The sequence below is a fragment of the Saccoglossus kowalevskii genome, chromosome 11, assembly GCF_978046115.1.
Source record: "Saccoglossus kowalevskii chromosome 11, keSacKowa6.1, whole genome shotgun sequence".
NCBI classification, from domain to species: domain Eukaryota; kingdom Metazoa; phylum Hemichordata; class Enteropneusta; family Harrimaniidae; genus Saccoglossus; species Saccoglossus kowalevskii.
Window position 1 is genome coordinate 8646736 of NC_140651.1, and position 20879 is coordinate 8667614.

The 20879-nt window shown below is 36.6% G+C and overlaps 1 protein-coding gene across 1 annotated transcript; it reads right to left on the reverse strand.

The window, feature by feature from the left end:
• Positions 1-18042: 18042 nt before the first annotated feature.
• Positions 18043-18825, reverse strand: LOC144355670 (uncharacterized). Its single transcript, XM_085505601.1, has one exon. It carries the CDS (start codon positions 18823-18825, stop codon positions 18043-18045), a length of 783 nt encoding a protein of 260 aa, XP_085361727.1.
• Between the last annotated feature and the right edge of the window lie 2054 nt (positions 18826-20879).

Below are 20879 nucleotides of genomic sequence, written 5' to 3' on the forward strand. Positions count from 1 at the left end.
ATTTTCTATTAATGGTTTATTCAAGTGGGCAAAATATAATGTACAGAAAGATTGCCCGTATACACTGAAAAGTAAGCAACCGACAGCCTGTATAAAAGGGGGGCTGTGATTGGCTGTTACTTACGCGAGATTTGAACGGGACTTACATAGGCGTCGGATCAGATGGCGGAATTAAAAAAAAAATCACACAATCAAAATCAAAGTAAAATAATAAAATATAAAAAGGCATTAATAACAAATATAATAAAAAATAAAATTAAAATAAGTTGATAACGAAAATAATTGAAGCCCGTACACTACATCAGATTTTAATCAGATTGTAGCTTCTAGTGCTGGGAGGCCCGAAAACACCCGTCACGTTTTTTTCAATATAGAGTTAAAGATTACTCAATAAAGTGCACACGGATATGGAGTGAAATGGGCCATCTGTAATTTCTGGGTGTTACGTGTCAGTAATGCACGTTTTACAAATGTTGTTGTGTGCACGAGCTTGAGTTTGAATAAGACTGGTTTCAAACATTTTTTTGTTTGTTTTTGCTTTTTTATCAGTATAAACGTACCTCTGTTAACTTCAGTGTAGCCTTAACCTCTTATGATGAGCACATGTGAAATCATCTTCCAGAAAGGACACAATGGTATAATTCTACGTTATTTATGGGATTTACGTTACTTGTCATTATCCAGTTGCAAAATTAAAACCTAGTTCGCATTCACTGTTGGTGGAGGAACAATATTTGAATTGAATCACTTTCTCAAGAGGGTCAATTAGCCTCTGGTTTCCCCTGTGTTGCGGTGCACCTGGATGAAAAAAAAGAACAATGGGTGGGGATTGGGACTGATTTGTGCTTTGCCAGTTTAACTGATTTATCGCCCTCTGCGGTGTGAGTTTGCTATTAGAACATTTGTTTTTATGTTCATATTTGCGATGCCAGAATATATCATCTAAACCATTGTATTGACTATGGACGGGGAGATGGTTTGTACGTAATTGCCGACATGTTGTACCATGTGGATACTGAATAATTATGATTTATATTTTGTCAGTGATTTGCGAACATAGTCGGTAGTGGGCGTCCCACGGCTGGATCAGGTTTTTCCTTTTGTAATTGTGTTTACATGACAGTGTTTGGAAATTGTTGCTATATTTATTCCTGAAAGAATTATGATAGCGTACAATGAAAAAAAGTTGAATATAAAATGAATACATTAAAAATTGTAATTGTAAACCACTTAAAGCATCATATAGTTTGTTTGCTCTGGACGAAGGTTGTTGTTTTCCATATCCATAAAAGCATGTACATGTAGTTTGTAAGTAGTTTGTCGCTCTCTAGGTTGTTGGTCTGACATGTAGAGCTTTTGTTTTCATAATAATTTTGTTTATGGCTTCTGGAAGAAATCTACCCCATTTCGGTGTTCAGCGGCAGGTGTGATATGATTCGCTCGCAAATGTCGACAGCCAAAAATTCACCCGAGTGTATAAAACAAATTAACAGACAATAAAGTAGCCATGCGTACAGTGCTGTGTGTACGGGGACGCGGTCGGTTGATAGATGTCCCCACCACAGCCCTGCGAACTTCCATAGACAAAGTCCGGGACTTTGAAAAATATAACTTTTTTGATGGAATAACATGCCCAGGTACCAAAAATGATGATCGATTACCAGATATATCCAGAATTCCCAGTTCGGAGTCCAATTGTGGATGAAATCGGCTACTTTGCCCTAAAAACAAACGCATTCTCTCGCGTGAATAAAATTAAAAATGGCGGCGTTTGGTGGATAATTCCTCCGGTACCTACGCGTCCGTCTTTACTAGTTGTTATTTAAAGACATTGCAGTTTCAGATAACTTTGTAATGCTTGTTACGGATAACTATCGCTATTTAAACCGATTTCGGCTGGGAAACTACTTATTTTTAACTTGCGCACCAATTACGGTGCGCTTCCGGACTTTGTCTATGGAGGTACGCAGGGCTGTGGTGGGGGACATCTATCAACCGAACGCGTCCCCGTACACACAGCACTGTACGCAGGGCTAACAATAAAGATGCAAATGGTTAAGAATTATTTTCTTAAATTCAATGATGAACGAAGGTGCCATTGTGTAATTGCCACATACATATGCAACATTATTCGAATTCTAAAAATTGTGTATACATATGTAAAGTTATACCGAGACAAAAAATACAATAATTCTGGTCATTATATTTATTATTTTTTCGTAAAACGAAATGCATTTTTCTATATATGATGCACGCCAGATGGCTAGACATTACATTATTTTATCGCAATAGTAATATGTTTACACATGTGTTCAATACAGAATGCCATGCATAAGTTTTTCCACTATAATAATGAAAGTCGTGCAATCCACAATTACTGTAAAACGTGACTGCAATGTAACTAATACAGACAATCAAAAACAAGTAATTTATGATATAAAAAGGTGAAAATATATTTTCAGGGAAAATGAAAAAAAAAAAAAAACTAGTAAAGGACACTCATATTTTGCATATGAACCTTTATGTAATAAGTTCAAATACAGAATATGTTACTTTTTCTGAGAAAGGAGTGAAGTGCCAATCTCAACGATAACACAAAAACATTCAGAATAACTAGAAAGTTAATTGAATTTATTCTACAACTATTAGCTCTATTTAAAACGGTAGGGATGTCACCTGCGCACGCGCGGGAATTGAATCCCAATCGACGCTAACAACACACGCTAAAAGCGTCATGGGTAGACGCTTGTTTGTAAACAATCACACGCCATGGCCATCTGACGCATGCGTAGGTGACGACTCCCCCGCCTTAAAAGTTAATTGAAATATAAGACAGACACAAATTAATCAAAATTACATATTCAACTTGGCAAGGATGACTGACGACGTTTTGCCGTCGAAGTGCAGAAAACAGGAACCTAGCGCTTATATTCATAACATCATAACACGTCCACCCGTAGATGTTGTGAGGCACACGTTTTGCACGATAAAACACGAAATAGGAGCGACCACCTACCATTTGCAGCAAAGGATTGTGGGCAAGACGACTCCGCGACTTTCCAGTTTTTAGTCCATGAGCAAAACGGTAATAATTTTGCAACTTGAATATATACTGTATGTTCATTGGTAGACTCTTAATTATTGTCTGTACAATATTGACCCTTTAGAGCAAACATTTTTCAATTCAGTGAAAACATAACACTTTTATTATCGTAAACCCCTTTCTCGTAATCAGGATTTGTTTTTATTTGATCGAGCTTGGGCACACACCACATTTGAAGCGGAAGGGTCGTCGCCTGCGCACGCGCGGGAATTGAGTCCCAAACGATGATAACAACACACGCTAAAAAAGCAAAGGTCCATGGGTAGACGCTTGTTTGTAAACAGTGACACGCTATGGAAATCTGACGCATGCGTAGGTGACGACTCCCCCGCTTTAAAATAAAATACTCAAAGGATGGTTGTTGACAGTCAACTGTGTAATTTCAAAATGGCTTTCTGACTCGGGTTTGTTGTGTTGAGTATGGTATTAGCCAGTCAGCGACGGCCTTACAGTTAGATGACGATTTCGGTTTCAAATACGCCGTTTTCCATGTACTTCGTGTAATTAGGTGTTCGCATGCAAGGGATTATTCCACACAAAGATGACGCATTCCGAGTCGGCTGAATGATGTTAGCGGTTGGCTTAATGTTGCCCAAACCGATCGTTTAGCTGTGATAATTTGATATTTTTCCCCTGGTATTGTAGGAATCTGAAAAATATGTTTCACAACTTGTCTCTTTAGTTAGTTTCAAGCCCCCATGTAGTAAATATCGGTAGATTAATCGAATTTATTTTATTATCACTTGCACGCCAGCTGACGGCTGGCTCACCATATATCCCTGTCACGATGTTCCATATATATACTATAACATGTAAACTAAATATCTAAAGGCTCATGTTTTGCGTCCATAATGTATTTATAAAGTCCGACTTTGCTAGTCTAACTGATGCCTACTGGTGGTTTACGTGTGGTTTGTGGTGGATTCAACGTTCTAGGTGCACATTGCTGCCCCCTTCTTGGCGATAAACAGGATTTACAGAACAATTTTACACCGGTTTCTTTTTCCTACTTTTTCTTACACTCCAAAAACAACCAATCGTTTCTTTCGGGCAGTCTATGGTATGGTTTGCTCGAGACTTTCGCGGCGATGACAGATTTGATTTATCACCCACTCTCGTGGTACGGACTCCGAATTACCCTAAAATGCGTCCACCCACTTCGGTACTCAAATTAAAATTACGGAAACAAACTATTTACACTTGTATGCACAATTAACTTTCATTTTCTACAGAAGATAAGAGACTAATATTGAAGATAAATAAAAAAAAATTAGTATGCGTGACCCAGCTAAGTGGTTGTCGCACATGATTTGAAAGCATTGGTAATGACAATATTTGAAAAGTTGGCCATGCTGTAGACTCTAAATGTCCGCCATTGCCAATACGTTTCACTGTTTTTCGCTCAAATTCCGTTCAGGTATCTAAGGCTTGTTTTTTTGGTTTTCTGTTATCGTATTAATTAAAAACATTTTGAAAAACAAGCATGCCATGCCCTTGCAATAAGCTGTTTTCAAAATAAATCGGATTACATTGTACATATGTGACCCCGCGCATTGACATACATTCTATGTATAGCATGAAATCTTTATTGCGTTAACTTTCGAACATCACAGCTCTCACACGCCACACATGCCATGTAATTGAATACTAACTTACGTTCTCGGCTTCGGGGTGTATGTCGATGACACCCATCATAAACGATCAATTTTGGCGACACTAAACTAAGTGAAGGATTAGGCATGGGATCCTTCAGAGCCTTCAGGTTCAAAAATAAATTACCTCTATCTTATTTCCCGTAGTCGTTCATCAATTAGCAAACGCTTTCTATAAAAGGTAGCACAAACCACCTGACAGGCGGCCATTTTGTTAACACTTTAGTAAATGAGTAGGCAATTACCTGCCATAGAGTGACAAATCAGTGATCAATGTCGTACACTTTATGCGCACAGCTGTGCCAATTCACACCAGCTCAACTTTTAATTTGCTTGCTGATTCATCGTCACAAACACCTGATGCAAATAAAACATATTTTGAACGACACCGACACTGAAAAAGTCACCAAAAGCAGTATATCTTGATCTACATCCCAAATTACTACGCTGACACCCCATTGTAATTCATCGGACAATTCACTACGTTTTACTGGCTTGGCAGTGGATAACTTTAGTGTGTAACAACACAATGAAATAACAAATAACATAATGCAGTTTAATAATGTCCTCACTTCACGGTGTCGTTTAGATCAGACTAATATGGAGGTACTGTAAAAGGGTTAATTATTCACTGGGTTTTAATTTTGCTTTTTTCGCTGACTGGAAAATTAAAATCCAGTGAATATGTAGAATTTAGCATAGAACACATTATCTAAATGATAAAACCGCGAATTTAAAACACACTGAATATGCCTATAATGGTGAATCACCGAAATTTAAAACCAGTGAAAATTAGTCATTTTACAGTATACCATTGTTCGTTTATACATATTTACTACACCTTCAATGGGATAATCACCACTGGTATTAATAGACCATTTCTGTTCACTGCGAGATTCCGCGTTATCCGTGAAATCGAACGTAAAAACAGAACAAACATAGGTCATAGCTTTGTAGTGGTGGCAAACATCGAAATATTTTAGGGATACATGTATTTCCATGCATAACAATGTGCTGTACACATTTGATGATGGTAAATTTCGATGTGAGCTACGAAATAAAAAAAAATCAAGTTCAAAATCAAATCGTTCTATTTTTGCGACAGACGTTCGGAGCGCGTCGTTCACTCAACTGTTGTGATCTCGCAGTTGAACGGTAACTCATCTATTGTGCGTGTGTTATGATATCGTCATGTGATCTACTCACACTTTCCCTTTCTGAAACAAGAGTAAGATATCAATGAAATTCATCCGGGAAAAAAACAATAATAAAGCGCAACCGTTTTACGTACGCAAAACAGATACACAGAAACTACTAGAACGTTGGCTTATTTTCATCAATATTGAATGAATGCATATTTATTCCCAATCATTGCAGTTTCCTAGAAATGAAATATGGTAATACATCTCCGGTTTATCATGTTCAGATTAATTACTGAGGTGCATAGATAATCCATTTTTATTATGAGTAGAAAGCAGGCGTTATTATTTATTTAGCCTTCAAATTTGATTTCAACATATAAACTTAATTCTGTCGTTTGTCATGCGTTTAAAATTGGGCCTTTTTTAAACACTAAATGTCAAACTATTATTTATGTTTGTAGTAAATTTACTGAATTTAGCTATTATCCACGGTCTGGTCACATCATCAAACGTATCTTATTGCACTAGGAGGTGTACAGATGAAATCTATTAAATTAACCTAACATTGGCTATGTGTCTAACCAGTGTTTCAATTTCTGTAATCAAATTGTCCAAACATATTTTCTTTAATAAATAAATAACTAATGTTCATGAATGGTTATACAAAATGTTTGTCATCATAAAAGTATAAATTAGTGTTTTAAACAGTCGATAGAACATTATAATTTCATTGTTTAATTCGATTTGTTATTTTATGTTTTGCTTTAACTTCTGGTTCTTGTAATTGTTTTTTAATAAGACAATGCTCGTAACACAAGTAGGTAAAATTCTGCCTTTTATTTAATAGAGAAATAATGCGATGCACATTTCTTCTTTATGTAATTTATTCGTAAATCTCATTGGTATTTATTTCAGTGTTCACGGAAGTTTATAAACTGTTTAGCAACATGTGGGAGATATTGAGTCAGAAAGTAAAACTATATATTAGATAGTCATGCTCGAAAAATAAGAAATCACTTTGATGGTTAATGTTGCTGGCAGCGACTATAACAGGAAGCTATGGTATACCTGATACAAACAGAATGTGTAGGATTCTGTTCTGATGTCAAAACACGGCGGCGTTGCCATGGATGTGTATGGGATAACAGCAACCACATTTATTGTCGACTGTAGATAAAGTATAAAGTGCTATTATTAATACAAAATATAATATGCAAATTATCCTTTCCGCTGGTATAATATAAAAAAGGAAAATTTAAATGTATTTATTGTGTTTCTGGTTTCACTGTAAATAGTACAACTTAATCCCTATTTTACAAACAAAATAGCGAATTGCATATTTCTCTGTTTGCAGAGATAGTGCGATAGTTACAATTATGCTTTGAAATGAGAACCGATGTATAAATGGAATGTGTTTACAACTGATATCAGTATGTCAGCGTGTCTCTAAATGACGTCTGAAATCTCATGAATAAGTAATATTCTATGACACGATAAATTTCGTGTATCATACATGGTTCCATCGCCGGGAAAAGTGTCGTTCATAACTGTTTAATGGAAATGCACACGTCCATGTGTTGTACTTTTCACTTAGATAATAAACATACTCCAAGTATGGACAAGATTTAAAAAAATGTAATCAATTTCATACCGTGCGTAGTGATAAACTAATCCGTTTCATGCACACATATTTGTGCTGTGAGATAAAAGGGACCGCTCGAATACAAACGTTCCATGTATGAAATGTACGAATTAGCAAGCATAATTAAAAGTCACACCAGTTGTTCACATTTCCCTATTAAGGTCAATTATTATCGGATCATGGGGGACTGTGCTAGACATATTTTGTGCCAGTTGTTAAATAAAAAAATCACAAAGTACCACGTGTGTCGTGTTTAGAAATACAATCAGCTTTGCCAATTAGTTTTCCAATATTTTTGTGGCCTTGATGTTGGATTGCCGCATTAGTGGCTAGCTGATGTGTGATGATGCACAAGGGATTTTGTATATATCAAAATGTCATCAACAATTTTTTCCCCTGATATATCAGTTAAAATTTTGTAATGAAACCCAAGATTAAAATGTTGATCTACTCAATCAGGTACACAAAACAGTGCATTTTGCCACAGAAGTCATATTCATGTTTGAGACTACATGACAGGGCTGTGTGGCCGTCTCTCTGTCAAATGGCAATTTGTTATGCGCTATCCTGGCGTCAATCAGACCCGGTCGAACACAAGCACCTGCGGACCTTAACCAAGGTTCCCAGAAAGTCGCATTCGTTAGTGAATGAATCTCGGCTAGTGGAATTGGCCTACCCATTGAGTCTGTGGCACACTCACCCAGGGTAGGGGTCGACCCTTTGATGTTCAGCCTAAGGTAGGATTTGAACTTGGGTCTACCTATCATGAGTCTGATAATATAAATAATAGTAATATAAACACTGTGAGATTTAAAATGTTATTTTATAAATAAATATTCATTATATATTTATATTGCAATATGCAATACATATATGGTAGCAATTGTGCTACGTTTAACCTGGGAATATGAGTATGTATACATAGTCGAACGTCACACTTTATATGGAAAATCTTGGGTTTGGTTATACCAAGGTAAGGGATTATACCGAAGTAGAATATGTGATGTTGTACCGTAATATATATACCTCGCAATAGATCCCGCGGTATTGTTAGCCATCTTGATATTCTTACGCGAGGGCATTAAATGTTTTTGATGTCTGCGCTTAGGGGCGTTGTGGTTGAAGTGAATGCCGTAGCGGTGGATGTCCCAGTCCATAGGGTGTATGTAAGTCTCTTCGTAAAATGGTTCCTTTCCTAATAATCTATTGAAGGTAAAAAACTCAACATGTAACAATTCTCTGTGTTCATATCCCAAGTCATTGTGTCCGATAATAGTGGTACAACCATAACAACTGACATTGAAATTCCTGAAACTTTCGTAAAACATGCGGAGAAATGCGGAGTCCTTGGCAGCAAAAATAATACCGTCACTCAGCTTTCCTTCACCAGCTCTATTTGTAACGTAGTCATAGTAACGCAAGCGTTCTGGTGATCTAAACATCCATATGTCTAAATCAACGTAAACACCGCCGTGCACCAACAACATTTGTAGACGAAGAACGTCAGATCGATGGGTGTTTATGATGATCGTCTTCCCAAATACAGTCTCCGGCGTCGGATGATGTACGATTTCTAAGACAGGTATAAGTTTTGCTTCTCTCCACGACGACCCAGTTGGTTCAGTGTCACAATCCGTGTGAAACATCATCTTGTCCGGTTTCATACTTCTATAAACACCGATTAGACCAATCAGATGGTAGAATTTAAATTTAATTTTGGCACAGTTTACCCAAGTAAAATGGACAATATTTGGGACAACAGGATATGAATGGGGTTGCAGTTTCCCGTTATACCATTCTTTAGAATTCAGATCAATTTTTCCTGTAAAGTTCCATTGCAAGTTTTTTAATTTAGCGTCATTCACAGAAGACTCATCCAATTCCACCTCCGGTTCAACTACTACAGAATTGTCTGTCAAATCAACGCTTCCTATTCCGTGTGTATTCTGCTCCACTTTATTCAGCACAATCCTTGAGTCATTTACTGTTGTATATTTCATATCCACGTCAGTTATTCTTTGCGACCCACCAATTGATTGCGTGTCACGGGTCAGACGTATAGTCACCCATACCACTATGGCAAATACAACCAATTTCAAAATTCTCCTGAGGAATTTTCCAGTGATAAAAATCGGTCGAAATAACAAACATTTTAACGCCTTTCTAGGAAGCAGCATTGTTACAGGTGACATTACGGTACATCAAATATGCATATTGCTTGTGTTCACTCTACCATATTTCATACTACAACAAATTCAGAACAAATACAGAGAGAGAAATATGAGAGACGTTGAAGTTAAAAAATTTTAAATGTATATTATTAATTTTGCGTAGTATATTAGGTATATTAAAGAGTTCAGGTGTTCTACGTGTTCTAACATGCACTCAAGTAGAGTTGACGTGCGAATTTGCAATAACATATTACGAAACTGCTTGAAACATTTCTATTCTGAGTTAATTTACGAAACACGTCGATCAATTCACTTTTCTCAAATGAACATTCCATTATTTTGTTATAGTTCATATTCCAAAAATCACTATGTACTTCCTGGCCAACATTTATACTATTGACTCCCCAAAACACGTTGCCGAATATGAATGCATGCCACTACACGAGACATCACACCCGTATATCGTGTTACATTGATGATACTGGGACAACCGTTGTTTCAACAGCACGCATGAATCAATTACAAATCGAGCGCAACTCTCACAATACCTGCAGTTGTGTTTGTAGTGTTCGTATTCCTCTTATGCACAGGATTCCCCACGTTGTCGCTGTTGATAACGTCTGTACACACTCATCGCGTACATGCGCAAGCGAGATTTAGAGTACTGTGTGCGATCCGATTTGAATAATGTAACATAATTGAATATTTAATAACTACAAATAATCCACATACCTGAATTAGAGATTATTGGTATGTGATGATTCAGTCATAAACTAGCTTGTAAACAAGCGCCATTCATCGGTGATTGTGAGGTAAACCACACTGGTTGATTGGATTCTGCAACACATTGATTCACCCTCGGGTCATCGAACACATTAGTTGTATTTCCATAACTCTCGTACAAGTTGTGCCATTCTGACAGGAAGTGGGGTTCAGTGTAATGGCGTGTCAATTACATACTATAATAGTATGGACGTATTTAGACGTATTTTAAATGTGGGGGATAATGATTTCATTAGAAAGATGTGATGTTTCGTGGTAGGGTTTTCTAAATGAGAAGAAATCACAGCTGTAATTCATCCAAGTAGTTTGTTCATTCTAGAATATAATTTTAACGATTATACCTGTTTAGTTTGGAGACAGGCATTTTTTTCAGTTACAATGTGATTGTTTTCACACTTACATACTAGGGCAAATAGCACGAGCATACTTTGTGCGAAGTGTACGTTTGTGCTTGGTGTCTGCTCTCCCTATTTCTGGAATACGACCAGCCGTTGTCAATGCACTGAACGATGCAATGATCGTTTAATGTTTATTTCCGCTACAATTAACTTGTAAGTTACAACATCAACAAGCGTAGCCATATTGAAGCCCGTATAACGTGCCGAAGTCGCAAGATTTTAGGCGCTGTTTGTGTCGTATGCTCTCTGAATTTTGTTTTCCATTGTAATGTATTAATCCTAAATATAAGCAGCAAATTAGATATTGAAATTTACCGATTCACACGATGTAAATGAACGTAAAAAATAGGGGGAAAACGTATATTAGTTTATTTTGCAACATCTAATAAAATATGCCTATGATATTCAAGGTTACCAAATGCATAGATGAACTGCATACGCATAGAAACCTTGATATTTGACATTTTTCCTATTTGCTTACCCTGAAACCCAATCTATGTTCATATAGAACTGCATGATTTCCCTGGGATGAGTATGAATATTTCAGATAAAAACGATCACCACTCCAAGGGGCAAATTCCTGTGAATCGCGTCGCCGTGACAAAATATAGGAGATAATACTCGTATAATAAAACAGCATATATCATTGCTTGTTGTATATTTTTCTATTGTTACATCTTCTAATTGTGATTTAGCGCCGACAATAGTAATGAAATGGGAGCATGCGATAAAATTGTATTGTGAAATCGACAATTACTTGCTGTCCTACCGAGGAATTCTATCTCGATCATATGAAAATTTGTGATTACAACTGATTTTTAATCCGTGTCGAAAACCTGCACAGAATGGTCGTTTTGTGCACGTTTTCGACACGGCTTATCAGCTACCTCAAGTGCCAAATCCATGAAATAAACAACCAATGTCAATAGAGTAGCATAGGTGTTAAAAATGGATTAAGTACTGGCAAACCAACTTCTGCATATGTATGTTACTAAACGCTTGCTGTTTAGCTGATTTAGTCATCATTTTTGAACTCAGAAGCCCGCAAAACCTAATATTACATGTGAGTACGAAACAAATCCGTCGAGATTTCACGTTTTCCCGTAAAAGGGATGCTGGCTGTTCCCTCTCTGGACTCCCTCCCCGCGTATACTAGTACTGGTACTACCATGGATTAGTACCTTCCATGGTACTACCAACTCTAACCATGTCCCCATTTGGTGACGCATGTTAAGCTATAAATGGGCATCAATACTCATTTCGCCCAATATTTCGCTTTTATAACATTTTATAACATATCACTTAATTTCCGACCGGAAACACGACCATGTTTTTATCCCTTTTTTTTCTCACTCGCTTATTAAAAACACTGACCGCTTGTTCAAACACTGAACACTGGCACATGAGTTGTCGAAATGGTTGTTTTAGTGCTAAAGTTTGAGGATTCAATGAGTATTAACCATTATTTAATTTCGAACGACACTTCCAAACCATCATACTTTGTTTCGTTCGCGAACGTACAGCGGGACTGTGTTCCGTTTGAATCCAGGGCTGCTATATCGTTTCAACAACATGATTATCAAGACAATTACGTGATACAGGCAATGCTAACTCCTTAGGGCAGAGAGCAGATACACCAGGAACATATTGATGCCACGGCCATGTATTTAAAATGCGAGCATGCAGACGGGCGATATTTCTGGGTTCGCGCGCTCGAAAAAATAGGCGAAAATCATTCAACAGGCGGTTGCAAAAGCGATTAAAAATGATAATCGAAAAGCAGAAGCGAGCAGGAGGTTGGGTGAAATTAGTGCTGTACATTCAGGTCCTTTGTGAAAATACGATCGGCCAAGATCTATATCATTCTGAGGCACGCTAGAGACAGACAAAATGCAGTTTTAAATATTGACACCGTTCGTATTTTTTAAATGAGTCAAAAAATAAATAAATTGTATGCGATGATGGATCGAAACAGACTCGTTTTGCAAGTTTTAACGGCTACGTTCTGCTGAAGATATAAAACTTCACTTTCGGAGTTATTACCGAAGATAATGTACAACAGCAAAAAACAACAACATTTGGTTATGTGAAATAGAGTAGCATTCATGTAGGTCCAATCTGTACTGTTGTATCGTCTATTTCGTCAACCGAACGTTACTACCCGGACCTGCTCGTCGATTATTATTGCAAATGTATAAGTACGTTATTTTAGAATGATTTTCATTTGGTTTCACCAAAGACAATTGTCTTTGGTTTCACGTGATAGTTAATCTGATTTATCATATAGCATTACAAACAGGAAGTCCTCGGCATGGGTCACAGTACTAGTATACCCCAGACCACTCGTTTTGATGAATGGTTTGGGTGTGGCTCGTGGGTAAGAATAGAAAATGAATTTCGGTGAAGTTGTGATTATTTGGATTTTTGAGAACGGATTTTTACTATTGAAATGAAATTATCACGTTTAGGGGTGAATTGTTAATAGGTGAAGTGATGTTACAAACATAAGTAGTTCATCTTCTTGCGTACACCGCAACAACAAAGGTTTATTTTCTAACACAGATCTCCAGTCAAGAGGGTGGCGTTTGGACGTAACCCGGGAGTTAAACCATAGACAATATAGTAGGAAAGACAAGCAACTCCAGCGATTCTATTGTAGCAGGGTAGGCTGGAAAAAAGTTAAGCTGATTTAAACTAACCGTTAACATAAACTAAATATTTATTTCGATTTCTCGTTAAGGTAGAGATGCCTGACAGGTATTTTAATTAGTTAATTAGGCAACCAAGATGACCTCCCTTGTCCACAAAACAATATACAGCCAAAACAAAGTCAGCTTGGACATTCAGTTGTGAGACATGACAAAATAAACGGTGCCAGTGATAGATTTCGCGAATGAAAGAACAAAATAAACGCAATCAAAGGCGCCGACCACGCGCGTTCGAAATAAATAGAACTGACGAGAAATTTCGCCAGCATCTTTCACTCACGCAAACGCACACACATGCTATTTCCGTATATTGAATACGTTGGTAACGGAAGGGACAAGTTTAAATCATCTTTGTATTAACACAACTTGAAAGCAACAGTCTCACACTGAACATATGTTTACAAATTATCAAACTAAACAATCAATGAAGCGCGGACTGCGTAATTTCGTTGATGAGAGTCGCCTACGGTATTCCATGGGTATTCTAAATGGCCGTTGCTGATCACGAGTTCCCGTGTGTAGATGATTTGCTCGATGTTTTTTTCTTTCGGATTTTGATGACGGTGGAAATGATAGTGAAGAAGATCCAAACGCAGTAGACACAGCAATTCATGTTAACAACTCTCTGTGTGTGATTCAGAGCCCGGGCATCAACATCGAAAATAGCGAAGATTTGCGTTTTCTTGATCGTCACGTAAAAGAAACCCTTTGAAACGCTAACAAAAAACCGAAAATAGTGAAAATAGAATAATAAAGACAATCGTGCCTCATTTATACACAAGTATTCGAGTTATTTTGTTGAAATTATTAATAAAAACAGGGTATAACGTAGGTAGACGTGCATTCAGGCTGAAAGACTGGACGTGTAGTCAAGATGGCGACAGACGTGAAAACGGAAAACGGAATGAAAGTCTATTAAAAAAATGCGAGACAGACAACAACACAAAACAAGTGTAGTCAGTGAAAATAACAAAATTTGACGATTCATGCATCATGAAAACAATAATATTCGTGTATTTTGTCGAATACGGGGTACACACTTACACATGCATTCCGTTTGAAAGAGTGTGAATAAGTAGTCAAGATGACGACAGACATGAAAACGGACGGATTGAAAGTTAATTTCAAAATAAGTGCAAGACAGAGAACAACAAAAAATGAGCACAGTCGGTGGAAAATAACATAATAAGAAGATTCATGCATCATGAAAACTAAAATATTCGAGTATTTTGTCGAAAACGGGGTACAACCTTAGACATGAATTCCGGTTGAAAGAGTGTGAGCTATTGTCAAGATGGTGACAGACGAGAGAACATACGGATTCAAAGTCTGTTTGAAAAAAAATGCGTGGCAGAGAAAAATAATAAACGAGCATAGTCGGTAAACAATAACATAATAAGATTCATGCACCATGAAAACAAAAATATTCAAATATTTTGTCGAAAACGGGGTACAAACTGAATATAACATGTACGGAAACATTACTGCCGTCTGAAACTAACTTTTAATTTTATTCAATTAAACAGGAACATATATATTAAAAGTCATATTTTTTACTAGTGAACCACATTCACGAGAACATCTGATAACTATTGTGTGTTCGGAAGATGCGCATTGCGGAAAGATACTTGTAGTTTGATACTAAAGTAGTGACATCGCATGGAAGTAAATATGACGTTATTGTTTACTTGCTCATCATAATATTCCAGCCCTGCTTACGTTGGGCATACGGCGTTTGACATTGGTGTTACTATATTACTATACTGTCTATGGTTAAACAGGGCCCAAATTGATAGGGAGTAAAACACGGAAGTGGAAGAGCTGTCCATGCATTGACCAATCACACAAGAGCTCACAAACACCAACGAAATATTTGTTGTTGTACTTAACAAAGGGGTTTGGCACTAAAAACAATGGAACGTTTATAGGCTTAACGTTGGATTTAGATCGTGTTATAATCCTAATCCTCCACTAAGACTTGTAAGCACCAATTTTCATATGATGTCAGCGTGTTCCTGTCAATGTTATTATTATTATTTCTTTATTCCGCACTATATGGCCACCGGCCTAAAGTACTGTTACATTTCAAAACTTAAATTACACACGGTCGCTTTAAAATTACAAGATACATATACTTCAAATCATACTTCCATTTCAGTTTCTCTGTAATGAAAACTCTTAAACAAATATTTACCCAAACTTAGTAAAATAAACGAGTTAGTACTCTGTAGCAATGCAATGAATTTTATCTTGGTTTGTGGTGAAAAATAATATTTTGGTAAGAATTTTTGTCTAAGTGCTTCATATTTTGGACAAACCATAGTAAAATGATGTTCGTCCTCTGTGACCCTGCAACCAAATGGACATAATCTTTGGTCACGTGGAATACCCAATGTTCTACCATTTTCAATTTCTAGGGGATGACAGGAAATTCTAAGTCTAGTTATAGCACATGAATAGATAGGAGTAGCCAACGAAATAGCAGCAAGATATCTTTCATATATTAAATCTTGTTTAAACATGCAATATGTTTGAAGCTTTACATTTTTATTAATTTCTGCACACCAATTCTGTCTAGATATATCAAAACATCTTCTTTTAAATTCACTGAAGAACATCTCGCTATTATCAATTCTTTGTTCATACCATACATGTCCATAACCAGATGTACATAAAATATTTGTTACCTCTAATGCCCAAACACCTAGACCCCCTTCTGCTCTATGGTATAGATACTTATAACATTCCTTTAAAATGGTTGAGCCGTCCTCTTGAATCAGTTTCAGCCAAAATCTGACCATTTCAATATTAACATAAACTCTAACTGAGTGTCTTCCTAATTCACCCCTTACTGCAGCATTGGAAGCGTTGAAACTAACTCTCAATAGAAATTTACAAAACTTATTTCGTACTTTTTCTATGTCAGCTATTACACCCCGCATTCCCCACACACAACTACCGTATAACAAAATTGGCAATATTTTACAGTCAAATACTTTGCATGCAAGATCAGGCTGCAGTCCCCCAACCCCATAATGTTTGTTTCCAAACAAAATAGTGTCAATGTAAATATTCATGAAATACAAATACATAAAACATTAAATATTTTAAATATAGAATGATAACTTTGTAAATAAGTATAATGTCTTGTCTCATTATTATATACAAGAACGATACGTAGACAGTCCGTCACCTCGTCACAATAAAGGCCTCTTTGGCGTTAGCAGTGCCATACTTTATCTTAAAAATTGAACGTGCATGTTCATATGTCAACACCAATATATATATATATATAAATGTATCACTACCTTACTACGATTTACTGCGTAACTAATAAGGAAAGCACAGCTGCTCATGTTTTCCTATTACATGCAATTAATATTGGATCTATACAAACAGTAATACCCACTTTACTGTGTCAATAATTGGAATACGAGTGTGTGACCCACAGCTAATAATGAAATCGAATTTGCTAATTAAATGGTCAACTGCAACACATTAATGGGGTCGTCTATTTTCTGGCGTAATATTAACCAATAGTAATTTCTCTTATAGTAAACAAATAACATGTGTTGGTACAAGATGCATTCCTAAAACTGGATATCCACCACTTCATAACATGTATTCCACCAGACATGCTAAATAAGTTAATCTATGTACTGATGTTAGAGAAGATATATAATATATAAATAACATTTGATATGCATATAAGATTCACATGTCGGTATTCGTAGCAAGGATTAATTTGCGATACTGTAACAATAAATTAAAATGATTCAACACAATTCAATCTCAAAAATATTATATATAAAAATTCGTAAAATAAAACATACGTGTCTCATTACATAAGCTAAGATACTATATCTCGCAACGCCGATATTGTGGACCCTGCACATAATTCACGCCGGATATCTTCTGTAACCCATATAGTTTAATCTATTAGTGTATGTAATATGTAAGATAAATGACAAATATGTAGAAGTGGTAAATGTAATATGTCAAGATAACTGTGCAGATTGACATCATTCGCATTTCCGTGACACCCCAATTCACATTCTGTGGCTATATGATATCGGTAACTACATTTTGAGACAGTAGCCAGACTGCGACTTTTTTTCGAGACTACTTCAAGAACGGCGTGCGCAGAAACCTAAAGAAATTAAATTAATTTGCAGCTGCAGCATTCTTCATCAAACATCCTTATTTTCACAGCATTTTGCCTAAGTTTCCTCTCTTTCTTATCTCAAATTTATCGTTTTCAATCCCACGAATACATGGGATTCCGTTCGCAGAGTGCTAGAATATAGTATCTGTCCGTCATTCTGTCTGGTAAATCGTACATGGTAGCCCCCCTTTTTTATGTGCTGACATGTAAGTACAAATATTATAAAATAAATAGCGATGTATATGATGAAATTTACTTTGATATGGTAAACATGAATTTCACACCTCATTTACAAACTGTTGTGTTTGGTTATACCAAGGTATAGGGTCTTCTCGTGGTAGAATCTTAGATATTCTGCCATAATATATATACCTTGCAATAGATCCTGCGGTATTGTCAGCCATCTTGATATTTTTACGAGTGGGCATTAAATACTTTTGATGACGGCGCGTCGGGGCGTTGTGATTGAAATGAATGCCGTAGCGGTGGATGTCCCAGTCCATTGGATGTATGTAAGTCTCTTCGTAAAATGGTTCCTTTCCTAATAATCTATTGAAGGTAAAAAACTCAACATGTAACAATTCTCTGTGTTCATATCCCAAGTCATTGTGTCCGATAATAGTGGTACAACCATAGCAACTAACATTGAAATTCCTGAAACTTTCGTAAAACATGCGGAGAAATGCGGAGTCCTTGGTGGCAAAAATAATACCGTCACTCAGCTTTCCTTCACCGGCTCTATTTGCTACGTAGTCATAGTAACGTAAGCGTTCTGGTGATCTGAACATCCATATGTCTAAATCGACGTAAACACCGCCGTGCACCAACAACATTTGTAGACGAAGAACATCAGATCGATGGGTGTTTATGATGATCGTCTTCCCAAATATGGTCTCCGGCGTCGGATGATGTACGATTTCTAAGATGGGTATAAGTTTCGCTTCTCTCCACCAAGACCCTGTTGGTTCTGTATCACAATCCGTGTGAAACAACATTCTGTCTGGTTTCATACTTCTATAAACACCGATTAAACCAATCAGATGATAAAACTTAAATTCCATTTTGGCACAGTTTACCCATGTAAAATGGACAATATTTGGAACAACATGATATGAATGGGGTTGCAGTTTTCCTGTATACCATTCCTTAGAATCGAGATCGATTTCTCCCGTAAAGTTCCAACGCCGGTTTTTAAGTTCGTTCATTAAGGACGTGGTCTTTTCTTCTTTTTGATTCTGGCTTCCAGATTCAAGAACGAATGTGTCATTTATGGTAACATTTTTATCATTCATATTGGCATGATATCTATACATTCTTTGAGGCTCGCTGAATGAACCAGACTCACTGGTCAGGTATATTGTCACCGATAATACAGTGATGCACATAATTACTTTTAAAATCTTCCTGATAAATTTACTAGTGATAACGATCGGTCGGTCTGTGAGAGATGACATTATTGTTATGGAATGAAAACAAAATCTTGTCTTTACATGGTTTCATTTAACACATTGTTGTTACATAAAGACATATTGAATCATGATAGACAGATACATAGAGAAATTACACACAGGAGAAGGCACCACATATGTGATGCGAATTAGCGAATACGGCACCAAATCGCCTAGCTGCATGGCCAAGTGTGGCTTCTACTTATGCTTAGTAACCGTGTTTATGCCACACTGAAAACTTGCAACCCTACAATTCCAATACCGGATTCATCATGCCGAATGGTGGCCAGAACCCTCACAATCCGGCTGGAGTACAGACAGTGATATATGGTGAAATGGAGTGTAATTAGCAGCCGACAAAAAATACAGTTTCGATTAAACATTAGTGAAGATAATCTAAATTTTGTGAAAGTCCGGTGGTCGAGCGGAAACCACGCTGGGGCGTGCAACTAGGCGATTTTTTGCCATGGTCGCCAATTCTAATCACACATGTGATACTTTCTCCGTATGTAGCATGACGTTTCCTTTGAATAATTTTCTTATGTAATTTGAATGCTATTCAGCCAAGTAGAGAAATTATTTAGATCGGTTTTCCCTATAATAACAAATTGCGTCGTATTAGGGATTAAGCAAATACCGATCATCGATAAACAAGATTTGATATCATAATACACCATAAATTGTAAAATTAGCAGTTGCTCAAAATATGTTATTACCAGATATCTACACATCCTATCGTTGGAAACCATTACCGGACGTGAATGTGTAACTCCTTTTATGCCACCTCGATCAGTTAAATTGTAAAACGTGCAATATAAATTAATGATAATGATCTTGTATTATCTCTCGCATGGTAACGTACAAGCTTAATTACCATATTTGAATAATTAAAATACCTGTAAATGCCATTATTGCGACACTCCACACTCCGTTTGTCTGCGTACGTGACACGTTAGCGCTAGATCTTGTTAGCTTAACTGTTAATTAATTGTAGCATATTGACGCTCGTGGGGTCACTCGCTACGTAATATTTGTGGATTACTATTCAGATCCTTTACAGGGTTATGCAATGAAGAGATGGTGGAGAAATGCATAGAAACTACGAGGCGATAACATATTGTATTGGTGCATTTATGATTTGTGAAATGGCCAATATGAGAGTTACATGGTTTGAAGAACAATTGCCCCTATTTTTGTATTAGTGTGTATTCTGATATTAAATAAACGCCCATTGGATGGATTTGTGATATTTAAACAATGCATAGAAGATCGATGACTTTTTTATATCATATATATTATTAATTGATTTTTCCTGTTTAGTTAATAAAGAAAAGATTTGCTTAACAAAAGGTATTCTGGAATTCATATACCAGGAACACGCCAATTTATGTCTGTTCACAGTTATTCACGTTTTTAATGTGCGTTAATTGACACATAGCATGTGTAGGACATTACAAAACTGAGTGCAAATATGTATTTACATGTGTGGTACCACAGTGTTGTAACTACATCAACCACGCTGCAATATAACCAACTGTTATGATACAAATCAATACGATTACCTTGAACAGGAATTTAACTGATGCAATTAAGTTATACCGTGTGAGATTATCAGGTTTGGACATTCAAAAGCCAATAGCCAATAGCTTGCACTATGTGAGAGTTAG